This window comes from Rhinatrema bivittatum, chromosome 3, assembly GCF_901001135.1.
Source record: "Rhinatrema bivittatum chromosome 3, aRhiBiv1.1, whole genome shotgun sequence".
NCBI classification, from domain to species: Eukaryota; Metazoa; Chordata; class Amphibia; order Gymnophiona; family Rhinatrematidae; genus Rhinatrema; species Rhinatrema bivittatum.
In genome coordinates this window covers 584279386-584291510 of record NC_042617.1, presented here as the reverse complement: position 1 = coordinate 584291510, position 12125 = coordinate 584279386, and the positions used below count along the sequence as shown (strand labels likewise).

The 12125-nt window shown below is 43.8% G+C and overlaps 1 protein-coding gene across 5 annotated transcripts in view; it reads left to right on the top strand.

Annotated features, from left to right (window-relative positions):
* Positions 1-12125, top strand: part of TMEM181 (transmembrane protein 181) — a 150142-nt gene that overhangs the window by 87273 nt on the left and 50744 nt on the right. For all 5 annotated transcript variants that reach the window (XM_029596646.1, XM_029596645.1, XM_029596647.1 and 2 more), the window contains exons 8-10: positions 482-581; positions 1628-1758; positions 9953-10044. In XM_029596646.1, the coding sequence (XP_029452506.1) occupies positions 482-581; positions 1628-1758; positions 9953-10044 (323 nt within the window). The remainder of the gene's footprint in view (positions 1-481; positions 582-1627; positions 1759-9952; positions 10045-12125) is intronic.

Genomic DNA, 12125 nt, shown 5'->3' with positions numbered 1-12125 from the left:
CTGCATTTTGGAGAACCCTCTTGAATTGGATTAGCAGCCATTGAGAAGCAATATTCTTGTAAAAAGACAGAAATCCTTCTGGTCTTGGTTTGATTCTCCATTTTTTAGGAGCAATTGAAAATGTTAAATCTTACAGGTGGTATATAAAAAAAAAATTGAATTCCCATGTGGGAAGAGTCTTTTTCACCACACTGTAACCCTGAAGACTTGGGTCCTATGTTGAACAGAAATAGTCTGGGCCTTAGTCAGCTAACTGAATGAACTAATTTGGGGCTTCCCTGTATGCAGGGCGTGGCGTACAGATCTCTAGTGTTGGGCCACTAGCTGAGAGCATGATCTTAATTTGCTTCTTCCATGTTGTGCTCCAGTAACCTCAATCCTGCTACAGCACATGGCACAGTGCACAGTAACTGATCTTATCTGAAATATGTGGTAATTTGGGGTAGAGAGATGTTTTCTGATTCATTATCTTGAATTCCAGTGCCTGTTTGCTCACTCTCTCCGAAAATTCTCCATGAGGGACTGGGGAATTGAGCAAAAGTGGATGTCCATCCTCCTGCCTCTGCTGCTGCTTTACAATGGTATGCAACTCTTGTGTGTTTCTCCTGAAATCTTCACAACATGAAAATGAAGAGATTTGTGCTATGGAAAATCATTAAAGACATAAAAAAAATACTGTACAGAAAATTAGCAGTGTGGGTACATCGACTCCATTCATTTCTGTCTTTTACCCGCCATCCTCCTGGCCGCCTCCTGTTGAGTATTTTTTGTTAGCAACCCACTGTTACCACAGGCCCTGGGGCTCTCTGTAGCCACATATCAAAGAAAGGTAACCTAGCTTTCTTTAAACACTGGCCTGCTGGCTGGCCCGGTAGCAACATTGTGCAATTCTCTGCTGGAGACCTGTGTGTTTAATTCCCGGGGCTGGAAATCCAGGGAAGGCAACATACATAATCCACAGCAGAGAGAGTCCCAGCTGTTGCTCAACAGCAACATCTACTGGTTGGCTCAAGAGTGCTTTCATGCTGGATTTCATGGGAAGGATCTACAGTCCATGCCTCTCAGAAGACAGAAGGGAAGAAGGAAAAAAATGAGTAGATAACTCCGAGTACTTCTGAATTGAGGCTTTTAATACTATAGAACTAGTTGGGGTAGGTTCCAATGGAGTTGGAGGCCCCAGAGACTGGAGGAAGCTGACGAGCAAAGAGAGAGATTGGATTGGTGAGAACTTCCTTTCATGGCCTTGATTTACAACCATTGGAGGGAATTTCCTCAGCATGGTCTCTGCATCCCTCCATGCTTTAGAGGGAGGCTGAAAGGGCCTGAAAGGGTGTGTGTATCTGAGCCTCTCAGATACACCCAGGAGCAAAGGAATCTGGTACACAGAGCCATTTCTCTGTACTAAAATATTGTGTTGCCTATCACTGGCCACTGCTTGGTACTTTTACGTTTATTCTTCTTAGCAAAATGGTATCCCTCAGGATCCCACTGAATGATCACAGCATGCAGCCATTGAAGAGATCTGACCTTTTATTATTGGCAGGGCATAAAGTGTTTTATCTTTTGCTTGGTTTTGAGCTTGACGTGGTGTCTCTGGCTAATACTGTGTTTCTTCTCTCCATGGCAGATCCGTTTTTCCCTCTTTCCTTCTTGGTGAGCAGTTGGATTCCTGGAATGTTAGATGACCTTTTTCAGTCCCTTTTCCTATGTGCATTACTGCTTTTCTGGCTTTGTGTCTACCATGGGATCCGGGTACAGGTAGGTAAAGACCATTTAACTCTTCGCTTAACTGAAGAAAGGCTGGCCGACCATAACCACTCATTTTTTAGCATACGGACAGATGGATCCAGAACCAGTGGGTTATGCACCTCTACCAGCAGATGGAGACGGAGCACGGTGTATATATGTATGTATGTATGTATACACACCCCTGCACCGACATCAGCCTGCTAGTATTCTGTTTCCAGCACATGGTGGACGTGCATCTCCTTACTGGGGATTGCTTAAACATGTAAAGGAGAAGAAAAGAAGGAAAATTATTCGCCCTGCTCTCCTGTGGTGATACCTTATGATCCCTCCCTCATTTGAAAATTCCTGAGGTGATATCCTTGGATCCCTCCCTCAGATGAGTGCCTTGGGTCTGGTAGCTGGTTTTGCACTGGGGTGGGCTTAGCTGTTTAAAAAAAAAAAAAGCTGAAAGGCAAGCGGGCACAGGAACCTGAGCCCTTGCCCTTGCAGCCAGAGATCGATTTTGTACTCAGCTGGATGGGCTGAGCTCAGGTAATTAAAAAAAAAGGAAGAGAGAGAAGTAGGTCTTTCCCCTCCAGTTTCCTTGCTCGACGCTCCGATCCAACATTCGTTCCCGCCTCCCAGGATGATGTGGGCAGCTTGGCGGGTTGAGCAGCCTTTGTGGCTAGGCCCTGCTCTCAGGCCAGAGTCCGCCACTTGGTAGGCTGCAGTGGTGTTTTCGTGTGGTTTTTCTTGCGCATTAGACTACCCTATTAAGTTACGTCTCTTTGTGCTTGTGCGCCCAGCTGTGCATCCAGTACTGTTGGGCACGTAGGGGTGCCAGCCTGGGCACTTAGTTATGCACACACATGCATGCACTTATTTTCACTTACTGTCTGAACGTCCTGGTGGGAGCTCAGTTTTATGCGCTTATCGGAACACTGTGATGCTCACCTGATTTTTGGGCACATAAATTTTGGGTGCCTGTTTTTTACAATACTAACACAGCTGGGCGCACTGTTATCAGACACCTCTTAGAGCGTACTGACAACCTGATGGTGCCAATAGCAAAAAAGCCCAAGTGTCTTGCCCTTTGTGCTGCTTGCCGTATTCGGGCGTTTCATCCTGGTGTTCTTTCTAACTTGTGTCAGCACTGTTTGGAGGCTCAGGGAGAATTACTTCCGCCTGATTTTGCTAAGCCTGGTTCCTCCCATCTTGATGCAGGAATAAAAAAAAAAAAAAAAAAAGCAGTCAGAGGTATCACCTGATATTGGGGATCCCCTAACTGTTTCCTGAGCAGGGAAAGGTAGTTCAGTGGGTGCAGGATCGACACCCCTGGTTTTGGTATGGACCTCAGGTGCAAGCCCCGGGCCAAGCTTAGCAGTTCAGAATTGCAGGCTGCAGATTCTCGCACACCTGGTGCTGAGGATAAGCCTTGCAGCTTCTCAGTGTTTATCCGGACGTTTTCATGGTGTCTTTTCTGCAACTCTCCGCAGAAGAGACAGGCAGAGGCGTGTACATTGTCAAAGCTCCTCAGCCTGTAGGCTGTGGTTCCAGTGCCATGTCACATGAAAATGTGGGCCGATAGTCCATTTATATGTTGTGCCCAAGGAGGAGGGCTCTTTTTGCCCCATCCTAGATCTCAAGGGGATCAACTGTCATTTGCGGGTGTCTCGTTTTTGCATAGAAACCTTACACTTAGTGATAATGGCAGTTCAGTTGGAAGAGTTTCTGATGTTTCTGGACTTGTCAGAGAAATATATTCATATTCCCTTCCAGCTTGAGCATCAACTATTTCTGCATTTCACAGTTTTTGGATGACATTATCAGTTTCAAGCCATGCCTTTTGGTTTGGCCACCATGTCCAGAACCATTTCCAAGGTTATGATGGTGGTGGTGGCGGCAGAGTTAAGAAAGGATGGGATTCTGATTCACCTGTTCTTAGACAATTGGCTGATTCAAGCCAAGAGTCTAAAAGAGAGTCTTCGGATCACGCACAAGGTAACTTCCTTGTTGCAGGAGCTGGATTGGGTGGTGAACCTGGCCAAGAACAATCTTCAGCCATCCCAGTCCTTAGATTATCTCTGTGTTCGGTTCGGCATGAAGCAGGACAGAGTGTTCCTGGCAGAAGGCTGTATTCAGAAACTAATGGCTCAGGTGTGACTGTTCACGAACGCTATATGCCTGCCACCACCATCATAACCTTGGAAATGGTTCTGGACATGGTGGCCAAACCAAAAGGCAAACCAATATAGACTGGGTAAATGTATCATCGGGTCACGCTAGAGAGATAACGTTCCTGGATGGAATAAATGATAGCTTTATGGAGCAATTGATAGCTTTATGGAGCAATTGGTTCAGGAACCGACGAGAGAGGGAGCAATTTTAGATCTAATTCTCAGTGGAGCACAGGACTTGGTGAGAGAGATAACGGTGGTGGGGCCGCTTGGCAATAGTGATCATAATATGATCAAATTTGATTTAATGACTGGAAAAGGAACAGTGTGCAAATCCAAGGCTCTCGTGCTAAACTTTCAAAAGGGAAACTTTGATAAAATGAGAAAAATTGTTAGAAAAAAACTGAAAGGAGCAGCTACAAAAGTAAAAAAATGTCCAAGAGGCGTGGTCATTGTTAAAAAATACCATTCTAGAAGCACAGTCCAGATGTATTCCACACATTAAGAAAGGTGGAAAGAAGGCAAAACGATTACCGGCATGGTTAAAAGGGGAGGTGAAAGAAGCTATTTTAGCCAAAAGATCTTCATTCAAAAATTGGAAGAAGGATCCAACAGAAGAAAATAGGATAAAGCATAAACATTGGCAAGTTAAATGTAAGACATTGATAAGACAAGCTAAGAGAGAATTTGAAAAGAAGTTGGCTGTAGAGGCAAAAACTCACAGTAAAAACTTTTTTAAATATATCCGAAGCAGAAAGCCTGTGAGGGAGTCAGTTGGACCGTTAGATGATCGAGGGCTTAAAGGGGCACTTAGAGAAGATAAGGCCATCGCGGAAAGATTAAATGATTTCTTTGCTTCGGTGTTTACTGAAGAGGATGTTGGGGAGGTACCCGTAATGGAGAAGGTTTTCATGGGTAATGATTCAGATGGACTGAATCAAATCACGGTGAACCTAGAAGATGTGGTAGGCCTGATTGACAAACTGAAGAGTAGTAAATCACCTGGACCGGATGGTATACACCCCAGAGTTCTGAAGGAACTAAAAAATGAAATTTCAGACCTATTAGTAAAAATTTGTAACTTATCATTAAAATCATCCATTGTACCTGAAGACTGGAGGATAGCAAATGTAACCCCAATATTTAAAAAGGGCTCCAGGGGCGATCCGGGAAACTACAGACCGGTTAGCCTGACTTCAGTGCCAGGAAAAATAGTGGAAAGTGTTCTAAACATCAAAATCACAGAACATATAGAAAGACATGGTTTAATGGAACAAAGTCAGCATGGCTTTACCCAGGGCAAGTCTTGCCTCACAAATCTGCTTCACTTTTTTGAAGGAGTTAATAAACATGTGGATAAAGGTGAACCGGTAGATATAGTATACTTGGATTTTCAGAAGGCGTTTGACAAAGTTCCTCATGAGAGGCTTCTAGGAAAAGTAAAAAGTCATGGGATAGGTGGTGATGTCCTTTCGTGGATTGCAAACTGGCTAAAAGACAGGAAACAGAGAGTAGGATTAAATGGGCAATTTTCTCAGTGGAAGGGAGTGGACAGTGGAGTGCCTCAGGGATCTGTATTGGGACCCTTACTGTTCAATATATTTATAAATGATCTGGAAAGAAATACGACGAGTGAGATAATCAAATTTGCAGATGACACAAAATTGTTCAGAGTAGTTAAATCACAAGCAGATTGTGATAAATTGCAGGAAGACCTTGTGAGACTGGAAAATTGGGCATCCAAATGGCAGATGAAATTTAATGTGGATAAGTGCAAGGTGATGCATATAGGGAAAAATAACCCATGCTATAATTACACGATGTTGGGTTCCATATTAGGTGCTACAACCCAAGAAAGAGATCTAGGTGTCATAGTGGATAACACATTGAAATCGTCAGTTCAGTGTGCTGCGGCAGTCAAAAAAGCAAACAGAATGTTGGGAATTATTAGAAAAGGAATGATGAATAAAACGGAAAATGTCATAATGCCTCTGTATCGCTCCATGGTGAGACCGCACCTTGAATACTGTGTACAATTCTGGTCGCCGCATCTCAAAAAAGATATAATTGCGATGGAGAAGGTACAGAGAAGGGCTACCAAAATGATAAGGGGAATGGAACAACTCCCCTATGAGGAAAGACTAAAGAGGTTAGGACTTTTCAGCTTGGAGAAGAGACGACTGAGGGGGGATATGATAGAGGTGTTTAAAATCATGAGAGGTCTAGAACGGGTAGATGTGAATCGGTTATTTACTCTTTCGGATAGTAGAAAGACTAGGGGACACTCCATGAAGTTAGCATGGGGCACATTTAAAACTAATCGGAGAAAGTTCTTTTTTACTCAACGCACAATTAAACTCTGGAATTTGTTGCCAGAGAATGTGGTTCGTGCAGTTAGTATAGCTGTGTTTAAAAAAGGATTGGATAAGTTCTTGGAGGAGAAGTCCATTACCTGCTATTAAGTTCACTTAGAGAATAGCCACTGCCATTAGCAATGGTTACATGGAATAGACTTAGTTTTTGGGTACTTGCCAGGTTCTTATGGCCTGGTTGGCCACTGTTGGAAACAGGATGCTGGGCTTGATGGACCCTTGGTCTGACCCAGTATGGCATTTTCTTATGTTCTTATGGTCTTATCTACAGGTACTCGGATTGATGGCGGCAATTCTGGCAGTGGTACTATGGGCAAGGGTGCATATGCACCCCCTTCAGTGCACTCTGCTAGCTCTTTGGAGCCCACACTCTCCAGGACTATTCGATTTGGTTCCACCTACCGATGGAAACCAGTATTCACCTGCAATGGTGGTTGCAAGTGGATCATCTAAAAAAAGGGGGTTTCCCCAAGATCACCGGACTAGCTAGTACTCACTACTGATGCGAGCTTCCAGGGTTGGGGAGCTCATTGTTAGGAGCTGACAGAACAAGGGTGCTGCAGTACAGAAGAGTCTCTCTGGAGTATCAGTTGGCTGGAAGTCCGTGCCGTCAAGTTGGCTTGCTTGTGAATTGGCATCTGATTTCAGGGTTGAGTGGTCTGGATAATATCGGACAATGCAATAGCAGTGACTTATATCAATCACCAGGGAGAAACCAAGAGCCAGCAAGTGTTGCAGGAAATAGCCCGACTTATGGAATGGGTGGAAGTGCATCTTCAGGAGATCTCAGCCTCGCACATTGCGGGAAAAGACAATGTACAAGCTAACTTCTCAGCAGCCAGAGTCTGGATCCAGGAGAATGAGGGTTGTCAGTGAGGCATTCCAACTCAGAGTGGACCACTGAGGCCTACCGATTCTGGACCTGCTGGCAACTTCTCGCAATGCAAAAGTTTATTGCTTCTTCAGTCGCAGGAGAGATCAAAATTCCTTCAGCATCGATGCCCTTGTGCAGGTGTGACTGGAGGGAAACTACTGCATGCCTTTCTACCGTGGCCCATGTTGGGCAGAATGATTCGGAGGATCAAGAGACGGGGATGGTGTTTCTGGTGGCACCACAATGGCCCAGAAGATTGTGGTATACAGATTTGCGAAGGCTCCTGGTGAACTCTCCAATTTCTGGCTCACAGGAATCTGCTTCGGCAGGGGCCTGTTCTTTCCGAATATCTGTCTTGAGAGGACTTGATTTACTGAAGTGTGGATATTTTGTGGTGGTGGTGATTGCCACCTTGCTATGAGTGAGAAAGTTCTCTACTTCCTTAGCCTATGTGCGAGTTTGACAAGTGCTTGAGGCTCGGTGTGAAGATCGAGGGCTTCTGCCTTATTCGGTTAAGATACCGTTCATTTTGGAATTTTTTGCAGGATGGATTGAGTAAAGGGTTGACCCTTAATTCATTAAAGGTACAGATGGAGACTCCTGCCTGTTTTCGAGGTCATGTGAATGGTGGACCCTTGTCAGTGCATCCAGATGTGGCCCATTTATCAAAAGGAGTGAAGCATCTTTGTCCTCCCTTGCGGATGCTGGTGCCTTTGCGGAATCTTAATTTAGTTTTGGATTTTTTGGCAGGCCCCACTTTTCGTCTTATGCGTAGCCTTTCCTTGAGGTTACTGACCTTGAAAACAGTGTTTCTTTTAGCAATTTGTTTGGCACGTAGAGTTTCTGAACTGAAGGCCTTGTCTTGTCGGGAGCCATTTCTACGGATGACTCTGGAGGCGATACAGCTGCATACTGTTCCTTTGTTTTTTTACCAGAAGTGGTTTTGGATTTTCTCTTGTATCAGTCAATTTCCTTGCCATCGTTGGACATAGAAAGAGATGTGGAAGAATATTGCTTGTTACTGCCCTTGGATGTCAAGGCATATCTTGCAGTATTTGGAGGTTTCCAAACCTGACGGATCACCTGTTTGTTCTCCACGGGGGAGTAAACAGGGCAGGCTACAGTAGCCCATTGCATTAATGAGGTGGTCATAGCTGCACAGGTGGATGCTGAGCGGCCATTACCTGGTTAATTGAGGGCTCATTCCAGTAGGGCTCAGGCAGTGTCATGGGCGGAGATTACATTTTTTGTCTCCCGTCGACATTTGCCAAGCTGTGACGCTTTTTTTCCAGGCATTACTGCATGAATGTGCACATCCGGGAGGACACAACCATTGCACATGTGGTGTTAATCAGACTGTGGGAAGCCTCCTGCCCTGTTCGGGAGTAGCTTTGGTACATTCCATTGGTTCTGGATCCACTGATCCATATGCTAAGAGAGAAATTACTACTTACCTGATAATTTCCTTTTCTTTAATAAGGGCAGGTGGGTCCACCTTCGGGCCCTTGATTGCCGGATGGTTGCGCTATTGTCCTCCAGCGTGACTGCGTGTTCCAGGGGTTACTGGTAAGTGTTGCTCCAGTCTGTAGACTAGTGTTGTTACACTCTGTCAGAGCTCAGTGTTTTCCTATTGGCTATGTGTTAATAATCAAGTTTGGTTAGTTCGTCCACAGTTGACTTTTGCAGAGAATACTGGTGGGCTGCTGTCAGTGCAGGGGTATATATACCGTGACATCAGCTTGCTCCATTTCCATCTACTGGTAGAGGTGTATAACCCACTGGTTCTGGATCCACCTGTCTGAACTAAAGAAAAGGAAATTATCAGGTAAGTAGTAATTTCTCCTTTCTGATAGGCTATGATGCCCAGTGCTCATGGTTACTTTCTTCCCTGGCTTTAATTGCATGCAATGGTTTTAAAAAAAATTTTGTATGTATTTTTGCTATGCATTTGCTTATGACTAAAGGACTTCAGCCAATATAATCGTGAAGCTTTGGAGAAAAGTAGTGTGCAATAGTGCCTGCTAACAAGAATCTAAACTCGTATTATGATCAGTGGATATACAAAAAAATTCACACTCGTTTTTAGAAGGAGTTGTAGCTGTATTGGCTCTTGAGAAAGCTGGACCCTTAGGTTGTGACGCTTTTCATTGGACCAACAATAAATACTATTATAATAGAAGAGTCTTCAAAATCATCTTCAGACGTCAGATGTAATTTTAGAGTTTTTGGTATTTTTTTATGTAGTTGCAGATCATCCAAATAATTTGTCACCTCCCAGATTTCTTTGGAAATTGAACCTGTTAGTTTTTATTGTAAAAACAAAGCCAAAATTGTGATAAAATCACGTGGTTTGGGGCAGAATTGTTTTAGGGAGAAGATCACATAGCATGCCTCCATTTCCCATTGCTGGCAGTATGTTGAGTATCTGGTAATGGCACGGGTGGGTTCCCCGAAGTCTTGGGTTTGTGATCAGAGTTTGGAAAACCTTTGCCGTGAACAAACCTAGATATGAAGAGGAGATAGCATTAACGAGGAATGCATACCTATCTGCCATCTGCATGACTGGCCTCTCTATTTAATACCATTCTTCCCTTGCACTCTCGTACATGCAAACAACTCAAACAATTACTGAAATCCAACATATGTGCACATAATGTCATAATAAGTGTGTGTGTGTGTGTTGCTGTAACATTTAGATTGGTAAATTGGACTGAATGTGTGATGGGGTGCTTAACTGTTATTAATACATTTGGTTAGCTTAATTTCCTGTAAATTCATATTAATTCTTTGCCCCCTCACAGGGAGAGAGAAAATGCCTCACTTTCTATTTGCCCAAATTCTTCATTGTTGGGCTTCTCTGGTTGGCTTCTGTGACATTAGGAATATGGCAAACGTAAGTGATTTCAGGTTTTGGTTTTCTAAACTGAGTTTCCAAGGAAGAGCATGCAAAAAGTGATTATATTTAAAATCCTGCTTTTTTTTCTACTGTTTGTGCTTGATTTGTTTCATTCTGAGAAATTGTGCAGAATGAGTAGGAGATTTTTTTAGTAGTCATTATTTGAAAACAAAAATCCCATGAAAGAGTAATCAGCCAGTGCAGAAGAAACTCCTCTTTACCTTGTCCTATGCTGATGTCCATTGTGGCATGTTTTAGGGTTCAGTGTTTTATACTAAGGCTGCAGGTACTCTCACTTCTCCAAGTATATGTGTGGCTGCTTAAACCTCTCTTGTGGTTTTAATTGAAATATTTAATAATTTAGGCGTCTGCCAATTGCAGTAAGGTATGAAATATTGAACCCAGCAGCTCACCAGAATTTAGTTTGGACAATGGTGTGGATGACTTGGTCTACTGTTGGCACCTATATAGTGGGTGAAAGATAGCAAAGAAGCAAGGGGAGGAGGTACATTGAAATATAACCAGAACTGTTTGACACCAAATCCAAGTTCCTGTACATACCCAGATCAGTCCAGACCAGTGGGTTATGCAGTCCCACCAGCAGATGGAGTCAGAGAGCAAAGATTCGAGGCACTGGTATCCCAAATGTGCCACATGCACACTAAACCTCTCCAAATGATACAGAACACGGCAGCAAGAATTCTAACAAACAAAAGGAGAAGAGATCACATTACACCAGTCCTCAAAGACCTTCACTGGTTACCAATCCACTACAGAATAATTCATAAGTCCCTCACCACAATCTACAAAAATATCCATGGACTGGCTCCACTCCATCTACAAATAGCTCTCAAAAAACACTCCTCCAACAGACCCATCAGAGAAGCATATAGAGAATATCTACAAGTACCTCACAACAATACTACCCAGCATATAACATTGAGAGATCGGGCCTTCTCCACAGCAGGTCCCCCACTATGGAACTCAATCCCCTTAGAATTACGACAGGAACCATGTCTTCCAACCTTCAGGAAGAGACTTAAAACATGGCTGTTCATGAAAGCATTTCCGGACCCTTAATGATTCACTTCCATCAAATGCAGCAACACTGAGCATCTTCTATTAAACTGAAACAGACAATACCAACCAATCACTACAAGGTTTTACTTCTTGTTAAACTTTTTATCTCTCCTCTAACTCTAATCCCAGTTAGAATAACCCCTGTTTTATTGTAACTTTTTCTTCTATGCACTTGTTATACTTTTGTAATGTATACTCTTACGTTTTAGCTATGTACGTTATAATGTATTGCTCACCCCTTGTTTTATGTAAACCGACATGATACGAACTTCCGTGAATGCCGGTATAGAAAAACACAAATAAATAAATAAAAAATAAATAAACATGCAGCTCATCAGTATTTCTCTGACTCTAGCAAGTGGTGGTCGTGTATACCTGCTCCCTGAGGTGCTAGGTTCAGTGTCTGGGCTATCCCTCAGGAACAGCCGGGCATTCCTAGTGGTGCTATCCTGTGTGGTTCCGGGCCCCCTGATAGCCAGGGGACTGGCTCCCTCAGCGACCTGAAGGCTCCCCCTCAGTGTCTGCGATACAGGGAAGTAGCCCCTTTGGGGATTTTTTTTTCTATTATTCTTAGCTTAGGCTTTATTTTTTTCTGTTACTAGAAGCTAAAGTTTTTGTGTGTTAAAAAAACAAACAAAATAAAAGCTCAGTGTTCACTGCGGCTCCCGGGGTAAATCAGTCTGCCTGGTGGTGCAGAGCCAGGCAGACCCCTGAAGAGGAGGGGAGAGTGTTTCAGCCCTGCTAAGAACCTCAGAGGATGGTTTTAGGCTCCCTGCCTCATTTTTACTGCTGGCTCCGGAGCTATTTTTATCGTAGCGGTCATTTTGATTTTGATTTTTCGACCTCCCACGTGGCTCCCCAGTGTTCCTGGGGCTGATTTTCATGGCGTTTTTGGTGGGGGGGGGGTCATCAGGGCTCGGTGGCAGCACCTGTTTTCTTCCGGGGGGGGGGGGGGGAGTTATATGCCGCTTTTTGGGAGGAACATGGCAGAAACTCCT